Source organism: Lynx rufus, unplaced genomic scaffold, assembly GCF_022079265.1.
Source record: "Lynx rufus isolate CCGP_SWC_20201006 ecotype Redwood Valley unplaced genomic scaffold, mLynRuf1.p SCAF_2, whole genome shotgun sequence".
NCBI classification, from domain to species: domain Eukaryota; kingdom Metazoa; phylum Chordata; class Mammalia; order Carnivora; family Felidae; genus Lynx; species Lynx rufus.
Genome location: NW_025814834.1, coordinates 184673703 through 184696720, shown reverse-complemented (window position 1 = coordinate 184696720; position 23018 = coordinate 184673703). Strand labels below are relative to the sequence as shown.

General features: G+C 53.4%; 1 protein-coding gene across 1 annotated transcript in view; it reads right to left on the bottom strand.

Annotated features, from left to right (window-relative positions):
- Positions 1-23018, bottom strand: part of TRABD2B (TraB domain containing 2B) — a 211485-nt gene that overhangs the window by 32721 nt on the left and 155746 nt on the right. The window contains exon 3 of the mRNA XM_047085590.1: positions 1626-1772. Within this exon, the coding sequence (XP_046941546.1) occupies positions 1626-1772 (147 nt within the window). The remainder of the gene's footprint in view (positions 1-1625; positions 1773-23018) is intronic.

The window sequence follows — 23018 nt, the reverse complement described above, 5'->3', positions numbered from 1 at the left end:
TCCTTCCTTCTTGCCCCAAGTCCATTTAACCTTCTGCTCCTGCCAAAGGCCCCAGTTGCACCCTCTACTCTCCCTTGGAGCAAGGATCACACTTAGATGCCATTGCTTGTGGAATGTCCCCATGTCTCCTAGGAGACTGGCAGCCCCACAAGGACAGCTGTCTCTGCATCCGCCCTCCTGCCCCATATCTCTTTTCATCGCACTGTTCCTGGTATTTACAGACAATTTCATTCATTCCTTCAGCAACTATTTACTGAGTCCTGCTCTGTGCCAGGAGTTGCTTTAGCTGATCAGAATATACTGATGAACAAAACAGGTGCAAATGCCAATCCTCAGAGAGCACATGCTCTAGGGGGGAAGGACAAACAACACAATCACTTATCAATGAATCAAAAGACGTAAGTATGTGAGAAGATGACAAAGACCATGGTGGGGTGGGGGGAAGAGGAGCATAACAAAGGGGTAGAGAGAGTGGGGGGGGTCAGGCTGCAATTCTATTTCGGGGAGTTGGGGCCCATCTCACTGAGACGGTGATGTTTGAGTTAAGATGGGGGTGAGCTGTGGTGATGGCCAGGGAAGGGCATTCCTGGAGGAGGGAACAGCCAGTGCAAAGGTGAAACATGCCAAGTGTGCTTGTGGAACAGCTTGCAGGCCCATGTGGCTCCAGTGGTGGGTGTGAGCAGAGGGCAGAGGACATGGGGTCGGGGGTGGGGGAAGACCCCGGGGCCACAGAGGCCATTATAGACACTGAGAAAAATGGGGAGCCGCTGCACTGTCCTGAGCAGGGAAGTGGCCTCTTCTTGAATGAATGGTTAGCCAAGCACTGTGACAGAAAGCACACTGGGCCTAGAGGGGCCTAGGGGAATATCTAATTCCATCTAGGCAGTCAGGGAGGGCTTCTCAGAGGAGGTAACAATTGACTGTGGCCAAGCAGGAGGAAAGGAAGAGGGAGGAGCCTGAATAAGGGCACAGGGGCATACACGGGTCAACGGCACGTAGTACAGGTCAGCAGAAGAAAGTCTATGTGGTGGGGCACCTGGCTGTGACAAGGTCAGCAGAGGGCAGGACCCAGAAGGCCTCGAGTGCTAGATGAAGTATCTTGGAATTTCTACTGAGGGCAATGGGGACACACCTGGAGGAGTCCTGCTCAGCTCCCCAGGGTGCCTCTCACTTTCTGCCCAGCTTGTGGTAGTCTTTCCTCCGGGACTTGACTCAAGACAGAATGCTCCCAGCTGGACTCCAGTGCAAGGTCTCACCATGAGCTGTTCTCCCCCCTGGGCTCTAACTTCCCCAGATTGTGAGCTGAACTTCTCAGAACCTCCCCATTCTTAGAGGTTAAGCTTCTCCCACACACACCAGACTCAAGTGCTGCTCTTGATTACTTGGGAACGCAACAATGAAGTGGTGTGGGTTTGGGCAAATCTCTTTGCTTCCTTGAGCCTCAGTTTTCCCATCTGTAAAATGGAATACCAATAGGTCCTGGTTCCCATGGCAGAAAGAAGATTGCCTGCACCTGGCACATAGTAGGTGTCTAATAAATGCTAGGTAGGTTCATAGGTTCATATGGGCCTGGCCGTTGGAACTGGGGACCTGAAAGCTATCCACGGAGAGGAGAGGTGCCTCACCTGGGATGTGTCGTGGTTGAAGATGACAGCATTGAGATCCCCACAGTTGTAGTGCTTGATGAGGTCCTCCGTGGTGTAGGGTGCCTGCAGGCTCCCTGCTCGCACGCTCTCGTGCTGCAGCAGGGTCTGGTTCAGGGCAAACAGCACCTGTGCAGGGGAAACAGAGACGAATAAGGGCTGTGCTCAGGACCCCTGGCTGAGGGCCTTGACACCTCCAGGCCTGGCCCTCCTCGCTCTGGACTTTGGGGCAACAGGCCTTGAGACGGAGAAGGCGTGTGGGGCCTGACACCGGCTGGTGCAGCCTGAACGCTTCCTCTGGCCTCCCACCGTGTTCAGCCTGTTGTCGTCTCCAGTCCTTGGCCCACATGGGTCCCCACTCCTGCTCTGGCTATCAACATCTTATCTAATAACGTGGCAAAATGAGACCCTAGTTGTGTCTGGGTTTTGGAATGATGGGTGAATTTTTCTTTTGACTCCTTTCTTTTCCTGTGCTTAGGAAAGTTCTAGAATGAGCACAGACTAAGTTGGTAATCAAGAGCACTGTAAACGAAGCAAGACAAACAAACAAAATAAACCAAAAACCTACTTAGATGTCAAGGCCCAACCCAAATGCCCCTTCCTCCAGAAGTCACCCTCACTCCAGGCAAAGGCCTTAGGAGCTGGGCCTCTCTGAATCAGGACCCTGCTGGCACTCAGCATGTATCCTGAAGCTCCTCTGTGCTCTTGGCCACCATTCCAGGCCCTGGGAATACAGCCGCGCTCTAGCCAGACCTGCCTGGCATCAGGATCACGTGGGGTGCTATGCGAACGTATCAGATACCCCAGTTCTCATGCTCAGAATTAGAATCTCTGAGGTGAAGCCCAGGATGTGTATTTTTAACAGGCTCCATGGGGGTGACATTAGTGTTCTGATTGCTTCTGGCATGGGGACCATGGCTCTAATGGAATACGGCCTGCCCAAGGTAAGAGGGCCCTGAGAAATCTTCTGAAATGTCCCATTTTAGAGGTGCCTGGGTGGCTCGGTCGGCTAAGCGTCTGACTCTTGGTTTCGATTCAGGTCATGATCTCACGGTTTATGGTTTGAGCCCTGCATCGAGCTCTGCACTGACAGTGTAGAGCCTGCTTGGGATTCTCTCTCTCCCTCTCTCTCTGCCCCTCCCCTGCTCACTCTGTCTCTCTCAAAATAAATAAATACACTTCAATTTTTTTTTAAAAATAAAATGTCCCATTTTTAGATGGGGGGAACTGAGGCCCCTGAGGGGAAGGGACTGGAGGTAGCTTCATGTGATGGCATATCCCAGACCCCTTTAGCACCGATATAGGGAAATTCCTGTGCAGAAGGTCAGGAGACAGTGTCAGGCCACCTGTCCTTGCTGTTGCCCGGCCCCAGCCTGCCCACCAGTCCTCATTGCTCATTCTGTTTGCACATTATCTGTTTGCCATCTTGGACCACAGTCTCTGGCCTCTCACCACCCCAAGCATCTCTCACTGGGCCCACTGCAACCCATCCCCTCCCTGCAGCCCCCCCCCCCATCACTCCCCCATCCCATAGTCTTCTGCCACAGTCACCTTTCTTTTAAGTATAAATTTTGGTTAGTTAACCTACAGTGCAATATTGGTTTCAGAAGTAGAATTCAGTGATTGATCACTTACATACAACACCCAGTGCTCATCACAAGTACCCTCCTTAATACCCATCACCCATCTGGCCCATCTGCCACTCACCTCCCTCCATCAACCCTCAGTTTGTTCTCTATCAAAGCACAAATCCGGGGGCGCCTGGGTGCCTCAGTTGGTTAAGCATCTGACTTCGGCTCAGGTCATGATCTCATAGTTCGTGAGTTCGAGCCCCGTGTCAGGCTCTGTGCTGACAGCTCAGAGCCTGGAGCCTGCTTCAGATTCTGTGTCTCCCTCTCTCTCAGCCCCTTCCCTGCTCTCATTTTTTTCTCTCTTGTTCTCTCTCAAAAATAAATAAACATAAAAAAATTTTAAAAAATCTGATTGTCTTCCCTCTTTTTTTTTTTTTTCTCAAAACTTTCACAAGTGCCTCCTGTCCTCAGAATAAGGGCCTACCTCTTCAGCAGAGCCTGCAAGGCAGTGACCTGGACCCTGCTGTGGTCAGTGACCTCATTTCCCACTCAGCCTGCATGTCTCCAAATACCCAACTACTCAGCACTCTTCTGTCTCTGCGCTTTATACATGATGCTCTCTGTTCAGGAAAACCTCCTGCCTCTGCTCTCCACTTGCAAATTCACACTTGGCCTTCCAGCTCTGCTCAAATGTCTTCTCCATGAAGCTTCTTGGACCACTTGGGGGCTGAGTTAGGCCCCTCCCTGGGGCCCCCACAGTCTCCTTGTGTGGCAGACTGATACTGTGATGGCCCCAAATCTTACCCTCTCCATGTATTCATGCCCTTGGCCATGGAACTCTTTGGCTCCCTCCCATTCTGACATTCTGCCTTGGACTTGCTTTATAGCCAATGGGATGAGTAACCACTACGCACAGAGGCCTGAAAAGCACCAATGGCTGCTGTCTCCTCTTGTCCCTCCCCTGCCCTGACAGCGGCCCACACAAGCCCACTGGAGGCCGGGCAGAGATGAATTGCTTCATTTGTCCCACCAAGGCCATCCCAGTCCAGCCAACGGACAACGCGAGTAAGCCCGGCTGAGCCCGGCAGGGCCTACCTGCGACCGGATCCAGACACCTGAGCAAATGCTCGGTGCTGTTGCACTGAGAGCAGTGTGGTGGCACATAAGTGACCCGCCGTGCTTCTTTCCACTGCGGCGGGGACATTAGACTGTAACCACCATTTAGCCACCTGGCTCTCTCATTAGGCTCTGAGCTTCGTGAGGATGGGACTTGCATCTTATTCCTTTTGTATCTGCAGATGTCAGCACAGTGCCCGGTAAAGCGAGGATGTCACTCCATCCTTTCCCTAGCACCTTAGTGCCACCTAGTGCCACCTGCTGAGGTCAGCCACTTCATAGTTCAAGGCTACTCATTAAGCCCTCCAGGCTAGCCCCTAGAACTCTGGCACTCTGTCTGCGTTTAGAGCATGCTGCTACCCTGTGGCAGAAGTCCCCACCAGTGACATCAGTCACATGATTCCGGAATACATAATCTGAACAGAAAAGCTCATGCAATAAGGTACTTAAAGTACTGACATGGACAACGAGGCCAAGCCCATGCTCAAGAGATCACCTCTGCCAACCCCCTCCCATCTTTGTTTCTGGCGGGCAAGGAGCTGGATAGTGCTAGGGTTCAGCAGCCCAGGCCACTACCCTAACGAGCTGGCTGGAGATGAGGTCAGACCCCACCTCCAGGCCTTCTCCAGGCTCTGGCAACCATTCTGAAATTCAATCTGCAGCCACCTGGTGCAGAGTGTCAATGGCAGCACAGTGGCCGTGATGAGTCACAGGAGGCAGTGGCCCTGTTGCCGTGGACATCACTAAGGCAACAGGCACTTCCTCCCACACGGAACATGCCTCCCTTGAAAGTGTCCATGTCAAGCCGGAGTACTCTCCGTCTCTGAACGGGGGGTAGGGGGCCGGGATATGCGGGCTTCCCGTGACCACACCCTGCCCCTGTATACCCCTGCAGCTCTTCAGAGTCGGCACCACCTGGACTGCGGTGAGGTCACCCGTTCGGGTGCCCAGAAGACCTGGCTGGAGGGGAGATGGCTCCCCTGGGCCTCCCTAGACACATGGAGTCACTTCCGCAATCATGTGGCTTTTGTGAAGCTAGGAGGTGTTTCAGTTAAGTGTGGTACAATCTGTAGGGTGCAAAGAACAGACCTGGTATGTAGTAAGAGCTGGAGAAATGCTTGGTAAATAAAACTCGGAAGAAAATAGTCAGAACTTTGCCAGATTGGAACTGGAAGGGCCCCTGTACGTCATCTGGTCCAGTGGTTTTTAAACCTTTTTTGGCCATGGGATCCCTTTTTATTGTTATTGTTTTCTAAAGGAACCTTACTTGGAACTCAGTATGTGGAGTAGATAAAAATGGAAATTTCCCTGACTGATGTGAGGAGACAAGCTAGAGCCTGAAGTCCTACCAGTTCAATGCTCCACTGTAGGAGGGACCCCCAAGGCTTCTTTGTGGAGGCCGTGGGTTCCCTGGAGCCCAGTCTGAGAACCACTGATCTCTTTCTGTGCCTTCACCATACAGAAGAGGAAAGGAGACAGGGGCCCAAAGTGGGCAAGAGAGAGCTCACCCAAGCCTACACAGGCAGCTGGGGGCAGAGCAGACTCGAAGCCAAGCCTGACGCCCGGCCCAAGACCCTTTGCGGTGCCACAGATTGGGGCTGGATTCTGGATGTTCACTGGCACAGCCCACATTCATCCCACACACATTACCACACCTGTCTTCTTCCTGGAGCCTTGCGAAATAGCCAGAAATAGCCATGGAGTATTTATTATTAGCATGCTGCATACAGAAAACTGAGATCAGGTCACTGAAGAGGCATTCCCAGTGTGGCCCAGGCAGTGTCGTGGGGTCGGGACTGAAATCCAAACCCATCATTCTGGATTCCCCTGACCCCCAGGCGGGGGTTGGTGCTTCCCTTGGTCTTGGCACTTAGCCCATGTAGCCTCCGTCTCAGGTGATTCCCCGTTTCCTGCCTGTGTAGACCAGGAACTTGGTCAGGGAGGAAGCCTGCCTCTTTGTTCACCGTTTACTGTCGAAGAGCAGATTTTCAGGAACTGTTTCAGAAGGAGGACCGCTGACCCGAGTCACATGCCCCTTCCCCACACCTCCCACCTGGAGCCATCCTTTGTTTGCATCTTTCAAAGTTCATTACCAGGGTCGCCATGTTTATCGAGCACTTACTATGTGTCAGGAATCTTCTATGCTTATATTAATTTATTTAAGCTTTATAGCAACTCTGAGTTAAGTTTAGTATTAGCTCCAATGAATAGATTTTAAAAAACCCTACAGCAAAGAGATGTTACGTAACTCACTAAAGGTGAGAAAGCTGGTGAGGGATGGGACACACATTCAGGCTTGGGCAGGCCAGCCCTGGAACCCATCCTCTTAGTGCACCACTGCCCTCTGGGGCTTCCCTCTGCTCTCCCTGGGAGACAGCCGGCGGGATGGTGTCCCTATTCATAGACAGGAAGGCAAAGAAACAGAGGGGCCCCAAGGCCCCGTGGCTCGTAAAGGGCAGAGCTGGGCTTTGAAATGACATCTGTCTGGCTCCAGACCAGGTTCCCATGACTAGAACTTCAAAAGAATACGTGCTTCTTCATAAGCATTCTCGGCGCTTCCAAAAGATATAGGGAAGCTACACTTAGTCATTCATTCAACGAACATTTACTTTCTGTCGATTCTCTGCAGGGATGGTGGTGGATGAATTGGTTTTGGTTTCCACCTGTGCGGAGCTCATTTCAGAGGCAGGTATCCCAGTTGGCTGTGACAGTGGAGGGTGTGGTAAGTGGGACCTCCAAGACCCTGTGCACAGGCACGGGAGAGCCTTGTCCTGACTTCTGCCTCCCTCCCATTCACCCTGAATTCCCAAGCCTGGCGCCGCTCACGGACTCCTGGGCCACCACGCCTTCTGCTCCTGGCCACTTTAGAATAACAAACCCTCTTTGCCCAAAGCCTCCGTGTCCCACTCTAGGATAATGTTTATGAGAAAGCTTTGACATGAAATAACAAACACTAGATGGAGGCTAGAGCCGCCTCGCTCCCCCCCGGAGGGCTGCGTGTGGAGACAGAGCCATCAGGAGGACCTGAGCGTCCCAGTGCCGCCCCCCTCGCCAGTGATTGTCCGCCAGGAGCCAGCCTGTGGCGTCTGCTGAGTGTAGGCCCAGAATTTAAACACATCTTCAAACACAGGCTTAGGATGGAGTGAGGCAGGCGCCAGGAGGGTGGGGACAGGTTTATTGTTCCAGATTAGTCTAGTAAACAGTCCTGAGTGGGCTGGGATGGTGAACACTGAGGCCTTGTGCTCACGTGCTGGCCTAGCACTGTCAGTGTGAAGAGAGGCGGCAGGACTCCCTTTGTCAGAGAACATTCTGCAACCCTGGGCTTCCTGGGACAGACCTGGCCTTCAGACTGAGGTCCTGAGGTGGATGATGAGCACTTCTCACCCACGCTGAAGCACCGGGAGATCACAGCCAAGGCCCTGACCCACTCAGCAATGCTTACTGACAACCGGCCATGTGCCAGGCACAGTTCTAGATGCTGGGAATTTCGTTAGGGACAGACCAGACCAAAATCCTGCTCTCATTGGGCTTACCTGCAGGGGGTAAACAGAGAGTAAACAAAATGATCAGTAAAGTATTAGCATCTGGCATGTCAGACATACAGAACAATGATTCCATTGAACTGGGGATCAAGACTGCCCCCAGGCCACTTTGAGCTCCTCCCGCGTCTGAATCAACAGGTGAAGAAGGGAGTCACTGTGCTCGCTGGCGTGACTGATCCTGACGAGCAGGGAAAATGGCCTGCTACTCCACAGGGAGGTAGAGGAGAACACGTCTGGAGCACAGGAGATCCCTCAGGGCGCCTCTCAGTATCACCCTGCCCTGTGATTAACGAACATCAATGGAAAACTGCAGCAACCCAATCCAGGCAGGACCAGTAAGGGCCCAGAGCCTTCAGGAATGAAGGTCTGGGTCACCCCTCCAAGTGTGAACCAAAACCAGCTGAGGTGCTCGCTCAAGGTAAAGGCATTACAGTGGTGGTAGTGGAAGTAGAAGAAAGTAGTTATAAATACCAGCTATGAGCACATGACAAGTCACAGAAACAAAAGACTCATTGTCGAGAGTATTTCTTCTTTATTTTGTTGAGACTATGTGTGTATGTAGGAAACATTCTCTTCTCTCTCTTCTTTTTCTTTTTTCCACCCTAGCATAAGAAATAGTGACTTTGTACCACAGTATTTAAGTATTGTTAACTTCGCATGAGAGTATCGAAGCTTGGTATATCAAGGAGAAGAGTAAACATCACCCAAAGGCTTTGCATCCTCATCTGGAGAAGGCATTAAGGCATTTTGGTTGTACGCAGGATCGCTGTATCACATGAGGTGGAATTATTGTTATTGTCTTTATCTGTTGTTAAACCGTATGTTATGAGTATGCTTTAAGGAGATGTTTGTGGGTGCCAGATTAACAAGGGATGCACTTATGATGGTGAATTCGGTCAACTTGGCTAGGACGTCGTACCCAGATATCTGGTCAAACATTATGCTAGATGTTTCCATGAAGATGCTTTTGAGATTGACATTTAAATCAGTAGACTTTGAGTAAAGCAGATTATGTTCCATAATAGCTGGATGAGGGTGGGCCTCATCTAATAAGTTGAAGACCTTCATAGGAAAAGACCAACTTCCTTTGTCAAGGACAATTCTGCCCGCAGACTGTCTTTGGACTAGAACTGCAGCATCAGGCGTCAGTGCTTCTTCACTAGGTTTCCAGCCTGCCAACTCACCCTGTGGCTTTTGGACTTCCCAGCCTCCACCATGCATAAGCTAATTCCTTAAAATAAATGTACCTATCTATCCATCCTATTGGTTCTGTTTCTCTGGAAAACCCTGACAAATACAGTACGTGTTGCAGAGAGAAAATAAAGCAGGAAAGGAGGCAGAGAGTGATGAGGTAAGGGGGAACAGCAGGTGCAAAGGCCCTGTGCATATGTGAGGAGCAGCAGAGGCCAGGGTAGCTGGAGCTGAGCAAACAAGGAGGACAGCGGATGGGACGTGAGGTCAGAATTGATTAGTATGCCAGGCTCAATGGGCCACTGTAAGGATGTTGAGAAACCATCCCTTAACATAATCCTTCCGGAGAATGGATTGTTATTCTCATTCAACATGTGAGGAAACTGAGGCCTTGAGGATGGTGAAGTCACTTGCACGGGGTTCTCAAGTTGCTAGACTGGAACTGGGATTCAAATTCAGGTCCAGGTTCTCTCTGCTACCCCAGGGCCTGACCTGCCAAGCTACCTCCACCCAGTCATTGGGAGGAAGAACAGACATAAACAGACAAGTAGGGATGAGTGTGGGAAGCCTGAAGTCTGAATGGTCAGCTGGGAAGAAGGAGGGGTGCTAGAACCTTGGCCTTGGGCCCTGTCAGAGCTACATATGAGGAGAGGCAGGAGGTCACCCGTGTCAAGGTAACCTACCTGGTACAGGACCTTCCCACGCTATCCCTCTTTGCCCCAGCCTGATGGAGCCTCGTTCAGATTCTCATTTGTGCCGAGTTCTTTCCAGCCTAAGGCCCTTCCCCTTGGTCCTGCTCTACCTGAAACCACCTTTCCACCCATCAGTTCACACTCCCCTTTCACCTGGCTGCAGGGGCTCCTTCCTCAGGAGGACATCCCTGGGCCATGCACCAGGCGGGTTCCTGTTTAGCACCCCCAGGGCACCCAGGATTTCTAGGTGGCTTGCCCTCCTCAGCTTCATGCTCATCCTTCCTGCTCAACAGTGACACGCCAAAGGCAGGCAAATCATCTGACTTGGTCACAGCTATTTCTCCAGCAGAGTGCACAGCGCCCGACAAGCAGTCAATGTCTCAGAAGTACTTGTAGAATAAATGAATAAAAAGCTGAGCAAGTTAACCATCCCAGAGTCTCCATCCGGAGCAGCTCCCTGCCGGGCCGCAGTTCCTCCCCAGGGCACAGAGCTGAGAAAGCAGAGACCCGGACCCTTTGCCATATCAGTCTGTCAGTGCCCTGGGCTGGGGGGGGGGGCAGCTCAGCCTCATGGGAAGGTTTCCCTAGCCTGGGGAGGATTTTCTCAGAGGTTAGAGCCCACCAGCCTCTGGCTGAGTTTTGTTTGTTTATTCTCCTTGCCCCATCGACAGCACCAAAGCAGTGCCGATGACTTCCCTGCTTCCTGCTTAGTATTCAGGGTCCCCTGGGCCTCCGGCACAGAATCCTGTCTCCGGACACTGGGCTACTGAGCAGCAGGCCTCCAAATAAACACAAGGTTTCCTGGAGCCATGGGCTGGCTCTGGGCTGGCAGGTAGGACCAGAGACCTAGTCTCCATCTGAATCTATACTATTAAGTCCTGGGCTAGTCATTTTCCTTCTCTGGGCCTTGGTTTGCCCATCTGGGAAACGGACCAATTCACACATTCACTGAGGAAGTATTTGTTGAGAAGTTATGTACCGGATGGTGTTCTAGGCCCTGGAAGTACAGCAGTAACACAACAAGTAAAGATCTCTGCCCTAATGGGAACTTTCATCCCAGTGGGAGGAAGAGGACAATAAACAAAAACAATCAGCAAAGCATCTATGTTAGAGAGTGATAGTTGCTAGGGAGAAAATAAGGAGAATAGGAAATTGTGTGTGTGAGTGTGTGTGTGTGTGTGTGTGTGTGTGTGTGTGTTAGGGGTTGACATTTTAGGGATGATGTCCAGTAAAGGCACAAAGAGAAGTGATGTTTGAGAAGAGATCTGAAGGAGTTGAGGGAGGTGGTCCTGAGAGAAGTCTGTTGTGGGCAGACGCAACAACAAGTACAAAGGCCCTGAGGCAGAGGTAGGCCTGCTGGGTGTGAGAAACAGGAAGGCCAGTGTGCCTAGAGAGGAGTGAGCAAAGGGGAACAAGTGGACGAGATCCCTGTGTCAGGCAGGGACCTAACAGAAAATAGATGGCGCATGGTCAATGAAGTGAGTTGCAATGAAGTGAGTTCAACTACAAGGGTAATTGAAGCATGTTGAGTGACGGGAACACTGACAAAGGTGTGGACGGGGGATGCTGGGGCACTGAAGAGCAGCAGCGGTGGGAAGCTTTCCTGCCCCTAAGCCTTGAAGGGAAAGGGGCAAGGGGTGAGGGACCTGAACGCTGGAGGACGGCACAGCTACCCCTCCATGGCCTGGGCCACGGAGGCGGGCAGGAAGGCAGGGTGGCAGAGGCACAAAATATCCCAACTCCCTTCCCCTCCCCCCATCTATCTCTTGCCAGTGCTTCCCACTGACATCAGGATAAGGGAGGCCAGGCGATGCCACCTCAGCTCCTGGCTCAAAGCAGGGAGAACAGAGGGTCCATGTGGAAAGGAGAAGGGATTTCCAGGACATGGTCAGAGGCATGGCAGGGTGGGCAGTGGGGAGCACGTCCCTTGAAGGCCTCTGGCCCCCCTGAGAGATGGGCAGGCCCGCAGAGTGTGAGCGGAGGAATGCTGGGGTGGCCGTGCCGGTCTGGAATCCGCGGGGACAGGGGTAAACAAGATCAGATGGAAGACGAAGGCAGCTGTGTTCCTCCTGAAGGCGGGGGGAGGGAGCAGGCTCCTCCCTCCCCCTCACCGTCCCTGTCCCAAACCCCAGCCACAGCCCAAAGAACCATGGACTCGGCTTCCAGCACAGAGGTCCGTCCCAGCTCCACAAACGCCCACCAGTCGGACCCCGGCGGTGCCGGCCACATCCTCCACATCCGCACTGCAGCGTGGGCTGGCCTAGCCCTCTGTGCTTTCCTGGGCGGGCAGCAGAGGCTGACTCACCCTAGCTTTCTTTCCTTCTTTTCTCCGAACGCCTAGTTTCTCCACCCAAAGACCACCCTTAAAGATCCCGGAGTTCCTCTTCTGTCCTTTAAGTCATGCCAGGAAATGCTCACAAATCCGGAGCCACCCACACGAGAAGATTAGCACTCCGCTGGGTAGGGAGGCTGACAGCAGGCTGGGTACGGGGGAAGGGGCACACCCAGAGGCTTGGGGTCTGTCCCTGGAGGACAAAGGGGTCCCTCGGCTTTCAGTTTTAGGCACAGATAAGCCTGAAGCAGGCTGGAGACCCAGATTCTGGTGCTGCCAACTCTGACCCACATCACTCGTGGGACCCACTGTCCGGGTCACAGGGTCCCTCTGAAACGAGAGAGTGTGGGAGTACATTTCAGCTCTGGAAGTTATGTTCTATGAGCACAGCATTTTCGAACAGCCATCCCCCCATCATCCCACGATTTAGACAGTCTGTGATTCTAGGCACTTTGCATATGGAAGCTCATTCATTCTTCTTAACAGCCCTGTGAGGCCACCATCGGTGACCCCATTTTACAGACAGGGAAGCCAACCTCAGAAAAATAAGTGACATCCACACTCCCCACGGTCAGGTCGATGTGGCCCAGTGCCTCATCTCTGCCCAGACTTAGTGCCTCAAGCTCTCCCTGTCCTGGGGCCACTCTCTGCTATGACTCTCTTTTGTTCCCCAGTAACCACTTTTGATTTCTTAAATTGAATACACACTGCATGTGGAGAAAAAAAAAGAGCAAAATGTATCAGAAAGACCCAGAGAATCATCTAGGCCAACCTATTCTCATGCATAAAGCTTTGAGAGACACCAAGGTGGTGGAGGAGATGGACAGAGACACTGGTAATTATAAAACTAAGGGGTAAATTAATGATAAACAGAAAACACTGGGGCCTTCGGGGTCACGGAGGGAGTTTCTTTTTTTTTTTTAATTTTTTTTAACTTTTTTTTTTTTTTTTTTTTGAGACAGAGAGAGACAGAGCATGAACGGGGGAGGGGCAGAGAGAGAGGGAGACACAGAATCAGAAGCAGGCTCCAGGCTCTGAGCCATCAGCCCAGAGCCCGACGCGGGGCTCGAACCCACGGACAGCGAGATCGTGACCTGAGCTGAAGTCGGACGCTCAACCGACTGAGCCACCCAGGCGCCCCACGGAGGGAGTTTCTGACACAGCCGGGATGTCAGTGAAGGAACAGGCTTCAGGCTGGGCTGTGCAGGTCGGCTGGGGCAGGGAGGGAAGCGTGGTCAAGGTGGTGGGCATGGAAGTACGTGGTGTTCTTAAAGACGTGTCAGGTCAGGCCAGGCCAGGAGAGGGTCCGGCGGGGAGGGCCTTCAGTCTCAGCCATGGCTCTGCACTCCAGCCAGCTGGCTTCCTCAGCCCTTCTCTGCCAGATCTTCAGACACGGGCTTGACAGCTGTGAGGCTGGGAACCCCAGATGCGCAGACGGAGACCTGCAGCGGGACAACGGTCCGCATGGTAGGCGGTCAGTCAGCAGTGGCCACGGTTACCGTCGCCACCATTATTACTATGAAGTGGCTGCATCCATTGGTTGAAAGCTGTAGTTTTTCTTTTTCCTGCTGTCTCAGATCTGCCTGCTGACACAGCTGCCTAGACTTCAAAAGGCATGTCTCCATTTTCATTCGCAAAATCAGTATGAAATTCCTCGAGGGCTTGTCTAATTCCTTCTGGTCTGACCGCACGGCAATTACCAATTTGCAGGGCGGAGCGGGGTGTGTGTGGGGGGGTGTCTCACAGGCCCTCCAGCTGAGTGAGGACCTCCGCTCTTGGTGCTGGGCAGCGGCCAGGGAGGGTGGCATCAGAGCGGGCACCCCCAGGTGGCCCGGGGTGAGGGGTGCTCAATGCTGACGAGTGAAATCGTTTGTCTGCTACGTCGCAGGCTACCAAGTGCTTCAGAGACCAAGTGTGCATAGCAGCAGAAAGGGCAGGGCTCTGGTCCAGGATCAAATCTGGGTCCTGCTAACATGGCTGTGTGAAGTTCCTGTTGTGGCTTTTCTGGTGACGGGCTGCTATGAGAATGTGGGACAGGCCCTTCTCTCCAAGGCTCAGTTCACCCATCTGCCGAGTGGGGAGAATAAGATTTGTCCTCCCTGGCTAGTGAGCTAACACCCTAAAACCCTTGTAAACATTGCTGTCCTTCCTCAGGGCATTTTAAGAAACTTCTGTTCCCAAAGAGCAGCAGGGTGGCTTTGAGAAGGGGCAGGCGCCAGCACATGTAGACTGGATTCTCATTCACTCCTCAGTGTTCAATATGGATTAGTGCCAGGCTCTGTGTTGGGTGCTGGGACCACAGAACCAAATCAGCATCATTTCTATCCTCAAAGAGCTCAAGGTCAGGGGTGGGGTGGAGCAAGGAAGGAGGTGCTCAAGGAAGCCTTGCAACATGCTAACACACCTGTGAAAACCAGGTACCGGGATGATTTCAGGGCTGTGGGAGCAGCAGCAGGGGGGACTCATCCTTCGGAGTGGGGGAGGAGTGGGGGCAGGGTCACTTCCGGGATTCAGAGGAGGTGTTCTGCAATGGTGCCTGTGGGGGGAGGTTGCCTTTGTGATGCAGAAGAGAAAGAGAAGGAATTCTGGGTGGTGTCATGTCCATGTAGAGGTGCGGAGAAGCTGGCCACTTTGGGGAAACGTGCGGATGATCCCCTGGGCTGGAGTGCAGGGCCTGGCTGGTGAGGAGTATGAGATGGGAGGGAGCAGGCACAGAGGGGGGATCTGGAGCTAAGACTTCATGCAAGGAAAGGCCAGGAGCATGAGCCCTCAGGCTTTCCATTGAGAAGCTGTCCTCTGGCTGCTTCCTGGCGGTAGTCTTAGCTGGCTCTGGGCCAGGAGAGGTGAGGAGTCCCCGCCTGGGTCTGGGGCTGTGGGGACTCATGGAGGGAGTAAAGCAGGCTGGGATTCCAAATCCTTCCTGGCTTAGATGCTCTAGAACCCTCCAACTCAGGGCTCTGAGTCTCTTTCCTCACCCACCACTGCCCCCTCTCTCCTGCTGTGAATTTCGGGAACTGGTCCTCCCCCGCCCTCCTCCACTTTAGGAAGTTTCGAGCCGCTCTCAGGGGAGCAGCTGGACAGAGGAGGGGCCTGTGGCCTTGACAGTCAAGGGGGTGGACACTCTTGCTAGCACACATCAAAGGAGACAGCTGCACAGAACCTGGCCTCACAGACAAAACTAAAATGCAGTCCCAACTTCTCCTGCTTTTCACCTGTTTAAAGTCACAGGAGACATTGCTTGGCAACAGGATGGGAAAGCCGAGAAGATCAGGTGAGGGAGGGTTCATTAGGTCCTGCAGGGGCTCCTCACTCCATGAAGAGGGCGCTGAGGCCCAGAGAGGGCAGGAAGGTGCCTAAAGCCACACAGCAAGTAGGGGATGCAGACTAAGGCAGGAGTGAGGCATCTGTCTGTTTTCCTTGGGCAGCTCGGGTCTCCTCTGCCCCCTTATTCCTTCTTCCCCCCACCACAGAAAAGGAAAATGTTTTTAGACCTGAGGCAAAAGAATGTGAAACTGAAATCTGAGCCTTGGGTCTTGGGAAAAGAATACAGAGAAGTCAGACACATTCTGGATGAGCAAAGATCTGCTTACTTTACAGACGGGAAACACTCAGGGCTACCCAAGGCTTCTTTCTGTACCCCTCTGACCCGGGAGGCAGGCCGAGTGTGGGCCGGTGGGGACAGAGAAAGACCCCCAAAAGTGCTGGTTAAAGGGCCAGTCGGCTTCCAGGATCCACTGTGGGCAGAGGGAGGAGTGCTCCAGCCTCTTACTGCGCTGCCTGCCTGCAAGCTTCTCAAGGGGCCTCAGGCCCAAGGCGGCATTCCACTGCCCTTCCTGAACTGGCCGCCAGGGCCCCGCCAGATCGGGGCGGTGGGGAGGGGGGAGGTCAGGGTGGGGGGCAGGGCTCCTTGTTGGCCCCCATTCGTCCACACCCACTCGTGCATCCTGCCCCAGCTCACCTCCTCAAGGAGGCCTCCCTTCAGCTCCAGCCCATGTCTGTCTTCTCCTTTTACGAGCTTCTTCAATTGGGAAGGGCAGCAGCAGGCCAGGGGTGTCAGGCACTCTGAGTGACCAGGAGTTGTGTAGGAATGTGTGTGTGCACATGTGTGTGAAGGAGAGAGATGCAGATGGAAAGAAAGATAAATAGATGATAGAATGACAGATAGATGATAGATAGATAGATTATAGATTGATAGATGATAGGTTCAGGACACGAGTATGGTCTTCCCTGTGCACTATTCATGCCGTGAAGAGGCCTAACCACAGACTGACCTTTGAACACGTAACAAACATTGCCTCTGGGCCAAGAGCCGTGCAGCAGTCCCGGGGAGACTGAAATTAGCATGACTTCAGTTCCCTGCTTCCCAGCACCAAGCGGCTCCATCGATCGTTCTCCATGGTCCAGTCCTAGACCTGGCCCTGCCATGTTTGTGTCTTCAGCCTCATCTCTCTCCACTCAGTCCTTTTTACTATTATTTCTACTTGCTGTTGGAGGGTGCCGCACAGGGGGCCTTGAGGCCAAGGGTGGGCTGTCTGTTATATATACCCTGAACATGCTTGACCTGACTCAGGCCCCGTTGGTTCTGGGCCTAACAAGGAAAAGGGATGCTGCGTGTGGATGTGAACTTAAAAAAAAACATAAATGAGATCATGGCACTCCCAGGCTTAAACCTTCATGGCTCTGCTCTAGGAATAATGAATGACTTCTTCAACACGGCCCTCTCAGCTGTGCTTGGCAGGGCCCCACCTGCTCCTCAGACTCATCTCACTTCCTGACCTCCTTGCTCTGTGTTGTCAACATGTTGCCTTTACAGAGTTTTTCAGAGTATGTTATTTCTTTCCCACTTCAGGGCCTTTGCACAGGCTGGTCCTATTGCCAGGCCTGCCATTTTCATCACCCCTTTCTTTTGCTCCATTAATTCCTATTCATATTTCAGATGGTGGTTCAAGCCTTCATCACCTCCTGAAAACTCCTTCCTTGATGCCTCCAGGGGCCCCCATTCAAGAGTACACCCTGTACTTTTTCTTCAGAGTGCTCAGAGACTGTCTTCATATATTCATGTATGCAACCATTTGTTTAATGTCTGCTTATCCTAATAAGAATTTTAACTACCACTGACTAATCATTTGTTCCATGCCAGACACTGCACAAAACTCTTTTCAAACATCATTTCACTGAATCCCCCAACAGCCCGGTGCAGTAGTTATCATTTCCATCCCATTTTACAGATGAGGCAAAGGAGGCACGGAGTGGCTAAGTGGCTTCAGCTAAGTGGCTGAGGTCACACAGCAAGTAAGCGGTAGATGAATCAAGGTAATTTGGCCATTTTAGCCACGTACCAGGATTCAGCCCACTGCTGTGCAGACACAACGGAGGTGGGGACCATGTCCGCTTTGCTCCCCCTCACATCCCTAGGACCTACTCCAGGACCTGCCACTCTCAGCTATCCCCTAAAGGGAGGGAAGGACAGAGAGGTGGGGCTGCTCGCTGCAGAAAGACATCCTTGGGCAGCCAGGTCTCCAGGAACAGGCTCCAGCCCCCTGGTTCCCGAATTGGGAAGAACTAGGGTTCAAAACCAGCAAGTATGTTTTTTCAAAGTAGGATGGAAGGAGCTGGGGGAACCCAAATGTTGAGCCAGAGCCGGGCAAAAGCCCAAACATGGGCCAGAGCCTCGGGATTAGGTGGGGCCTCAGAAACAGGACAGTCTGAGGGTTTTCAGCTCCAGGATTTTCTTCCAAAGGCCATTCCACTCCAGGTGCCTGCCACATCTCTGTGGGGGACACGCCACAGTACAGAGAGAGGGGTTGTTGGCGCTGTGGCCGGGAGCTCATCGTCCACCCGCAGGACCATGCCATCTCGGGGCATGGATGTGGGCTGTGGAGGGGGCCTTCCTTATGTGGCCCTAATGTCTGCCTCCTGGAAGCTTCATCTCCCACTGGAGGCACTGACTTGCTCCTGAGACTGGCATCTGTGCTGGAGATGAGGGCCCGGTCCCTTCACGGGACCCCAAGGGGCCCCTGGCCTCCCTCCCCGCTGGCTGCACCCGGGCCCGAGCAGCCTATGGCCAGCCCTGGGGGTCCGGGCCCTGGAGCAGGCCTGGGAGGTCAGCAAGCCTGGGAGGCTTCCCCCCAGCTCCCTGGCCCCCCTTTGAAGGGGATCAGGTTCCCCCACAAACATAATTGAACGAAAATATGAGAGAGAAAAGGTCTTTGTTCTCCCATTTACAGCGTCAGAAAATATGTAACAAATTAGCCGTTTATGAGGTAAGAGAACAGGGCTGCGCGCTGCGGCGGGGAGGCACGGCGGCCGCACAAGGGGGCCTTTCAGCATGCCGAGTGTGGGGGGCAGCCCAGCCCGGGGAAGGACGGGCTCTGCCCCAGGCCTGCCTGCCTGCAAGCATGGCCTGGCACCAGCAGGACGGAGGCGGGCCCCGTCTGACCCTCCAGCTTGGTCTGGGTGAAGCCTGGAGAATGGAAATGCAGCGCCAACCAGGCAATGACCAATACAGCCCTTGGAGGGGTCGGGCGGCTGGACAGCGGGAGCAGGGACCGGAGGCCTGACTTCCAAACACCTCTGACAGCTTCCCTGGAGTGACCCTGAGAGATCTCCTCTCCTACTGGGACATGCTTTTGCAGGAGGGTGTTGTTCACAGGGATGTCTCAGGGCACACACATCTTGCTGCAGAAAGGCCCTCCTAATTTCCCTGAACCTTAGGACTGGGGAGGTGGTTCTTGGCGTTGCATAGGGCTTTTCTCTCAAATACCTTTGATTTTTCTTCCGGGGTTTGATCAAAACTAGCAGCTGAAGCACTGCACAGAGGATGTCGTTAAGGCTGAGGGGAGGGGGCGTATGTGGAACCAGGGAGGGGGCGGCTGGCTGGGCAGGAGGCAGCCCCCTCCGCAGGGAGAAGGGGGAGCACTGCTGGTGCTTTTATTTGCTCCCCGGTGTGTCCAGAATAGCGAGGGGGTGGGCGGAGAGCACTCCGAAAGAGGTTCTCTGGGCTGCCCAGCCTGGTGATTCTCTGAGTTGGGATTTAACGCCCTGACTTGGCCCTCTGCAGTTCTGACGCCTGAGGACCTGACAGTCCCCAGTGTGGTACTCCCATTCTAGGGCTTGGCCTCCTACAATTGGGAATTTCTGATTCCGTGGTTACACCATGTGTCTCTAGGCCTCTGCTCTCCTGACTTTCACACCGCTGTCACTGCAGGCCACGAAATGCCCTGCAGTCGTTCAGTGAAGGCTCCCCTCCTGTAAGCCAAGGGCCTGGGACTCTCCTCTGGGTCACACTGTGCTCAAGCCCTGCACTTTCCTCTCCCGTCACACAGGGGCAGGACGCTCCCGAAGGCCCCAGGCCTCAGAGAACACATGCCGGTGAGATCATGGGTTCGTGCCAGTCTAGTGTAAGGAATCCCTGCAAAAAAGCGGGGTGCTGGGCTTCAGCATGAATATCCTGAGTGTTTCGTTTGCAGTCACAAACACATCGCTTTCCTGGATCTGATTTTATTTATTTTGATTGGATCTTAACGGCTCTTTACAAGGCTGAAACTGAAGCCGCCCGGGGTCCCCGGGAGACTTGCGAAAACTTCAACTGCACCCAGTTTAGCAGAGCAACTTGAAAGTCAATCAGCGGCGAGGGACAATTTGCCTCATTATTTCCAGCCCTGGAATTTGGCAGCAGATGGAATTCTGGGCCTGGTGTGGACGCGGTGCTGGGCAATCAACACAGCAGGGTCTGTCGCCCCTGGGTGTGTCGTCCAGGCCAGGGCCTGACGGACTGGCATTCCCTCTGAGGGCGGGCTGTGCCGGGAAGGATTTCCCATTCCGGGGGAACACGGGTGACAAGGCCCCCCTGATCCCAGGTTCAAGCCTGCTGCTCCAGACACATCTGAGCCCCTATGTGGGCTGAGCCCTGGCTGGGTTCTGAGGAAGCAGAGGTGGAATCAGACATAGTTGCTGCCCTCCAGGAAGCAGACCAGAGACACTGGGCTACCCTGTCCCAGGAGAGAGCCAAGGGAGTGCACAGGAGGGAATAGCTGTGCCTGACACCCTCGCGTTAACCTCGCTTTCTCAGTGGGGTCCACGCCGCTCCTTGGATTGAAAATGGTAACCCCTTCCCAGGCATTCCCAGGGCCATTTACTCTGCTGTATGTATGTCCATTCACCACCTTCTAACACACGATGCTAGTTGCTCACTGATTACATCTCCTCCCACTAGAAAGTAAGACACTCCACGAGGGCCAGGATATTTGTTTTGTTCACAAATACCTCTCCAGCCCCGGCACGTGAAATACACTCAGTAAATATTACACACGAATGACTGAATGAACCTGGTGGCATTTTATTACCAATGACCATTTCCAGGTCCTCCTGTGCAAGTCCAGTGACCCGGGGCCTCTATCCTTTCAGCCTCAAGGTGCTGGCGCTGGGGAGAAGGGCTCACATACCACCAAGCTCAAGTCACTTGGCAAACAAAGCTCAGGACAGGGCAAAGGTCTGCCCAAAATCACATGGTTCAGGAGCACGTGTTCGGATAGACCGTAGGATGTGCCCGTGGATCATCTGCTCCTGAGCCAGCCGGTGAGGTCCTGGCCCACTCCAAGCCCATTGGGGCACCTGGCAAGAGCCCCCCCCCCACCCCCAACAGGGAGAGAGGACTGGGAGCTCTGGTGAGGCCCGCGGGGGTGGGCAAGGCCAGGGCCCAGGTTGCTGGGCTATCTTTCCCACCCTGCTTCTTGCCCATCCTATCCGGCCGGTCCCGCCTCCCTCCTTATGCTGGAATGACCACAAGTCAACAGATACTGTTTTGTTGCATCCTGAGAACTTTGTACACACACACACGTATAAGATCTCATTTCCTCCTCACCCAGTCCTGCAACTATGAATATTTCAGCTTTAAACACAACACAACTAGGGCTCAGGGAGGTCAAATACCTTGCCAAGGTCATGTAGGTAGGGGCGGGAGGGTTTTCTTTGCTCCAGGTCTTTGTGCCCCACCCTCCAGGTGTGTGTTGTGTTGTGTTGTGTTGTGCAGTGCTGGTGCCTGGGATTCCTTCCCCTCCTCCCATTGCTCCCCTCCTGCCCGAAGTCCCCCTGATGGGCACAGACTCTCGCCCTCAGACCTGGCAGGGCCCCAGTGAGAGAGGCGCCAGGGCGACGCCACCACACATCCATGCTAATCATAGGCATTAACAGCTAATCGTGCTGTTCTGCACGAGGCTCTGTGCTATGGAGCCCTGAACGGTGGACAGAGAATCACATTAGCAGTAGGAGGCTCTGGGTTCAAGTCATGGCAGATCAATTCACCTCTCTGAGTCTTCCGTATCCTTCTCCGAAAAATGGGTATAAGACAGCCCAGGGCCATTTGGGAAGTTGTGGGGGACCCACAGGAGCTCGAGTCAGCTCCAGGGCTTGGCTTTGGAAGCAGGAGCAGGAACTGGAACTGGAAGGAGCCCTCCTATTTCCCCAGACCAAGAGGTACCCTGGTAATGGTCTGCCACGCAGGTATGGGGGGCTATGCCCACACCTGTACACCAGAGTCAGCGCTCCTGAATAGCCTGCCACACACCTCCATCCCCCAGACCACTCCAACTTCTAGAAAGTACTTGTCACATGGAACAGGACCTTGCCTGCCTATCTTAGGCCAGTCTACTGGCCCCCCAGAACTCATCTGTGCTCTGTGATCTTGGAGAGGCTGCAGAGATTCAGGGTGGGTCGGCCCTTCTACAGGTGGACAGCCCCTCTCAAGACCTGGTTCTCAGGGCACCTGGGTGGTTCAGTCAGCTAAGTGTCCGACTCTTGATTTCAGCTCAAGTCATGATCCCAGGGTTGTAAGATCGAGCCATGTGTCAGGCTCGGCATCGAGCATGAAGCCTGCTTAAGATTCGCTCTCTCCCTCTGCTCCTCTCCCATACTCGCACGCTCTCTCTTTCTAAAATTAAAAAAAAGGAAAAAAAGAGCCAGTTCTCTCAGGATTGGCATGGATTCTAGATGCCCCCAACCCTGGTCACCCTCTTTGTATACCCATCAGGCTGTCATTATCCTTCTTCATATGCTGATGCGGACATGGGAAGAAGAAAACGTTCTACAGGGCTTGGATCAACGAGGACCCCGCTGATTAGCTCTCAGCCAACCAGAAAGTGTAAGCAACCTGCCTGCCCAATCCTGAGCACCGGGGTAAGGTGTTCTCTCTCTCACGCAGACTCACACACACGTGCATGCACACATTCTCACTCATTCATGCTCCAAATCACGTCACCGAGACCCTGTGCAGTCTCATGTACAGACACACCTGAATGGACACACACAGTCACACACATAGTTACACACACAGTCACACATACATAGTTACACACACAGAGACACACAAATACACACAGTCACATACATGGTCACACACACACACACACACACACACAGCCACACGCAGTTACACACACACACTCTCATCCAGTGGAGATCCTGCTCCTCCCTGGGCATAACAACGCACTACGAGTCGCTCTGGGCTCTCTTCCTCTCCCACACATGGCAGGCTCACTCCGGGGAGAGACCTACCTCTCTACTCCAGGCATCTACGAATCCCAGAAACCGGACCATTGCCTGGCTCTGAGGTTCTGGCGTGAAGTGCGGACCCTGCATCCGCCACCTTGGGCTCTATCAGGCTGGTGTCGGTGCACCTCCCACCAGGCTCCCTCATCACAGGTGGTGAGGGGGGTGGGGCACAGACCAAGAATCTGGCTGTGGACTCAAATGTCACTCACTCGGTGACAGGGGCTGGTCCCTTGACCTCTCCAGGGTATCTCCTCATCCGTGAAACAGGGACTTCTTTCTTGCAGGGTTGCTGTGAAAGCTGAAGATAACATACATACTATGCTTTTCATTTGTTAACTCTTTTAGTCTCATTAACATCCCTAGAGATAGGTGCTGTTATTGTC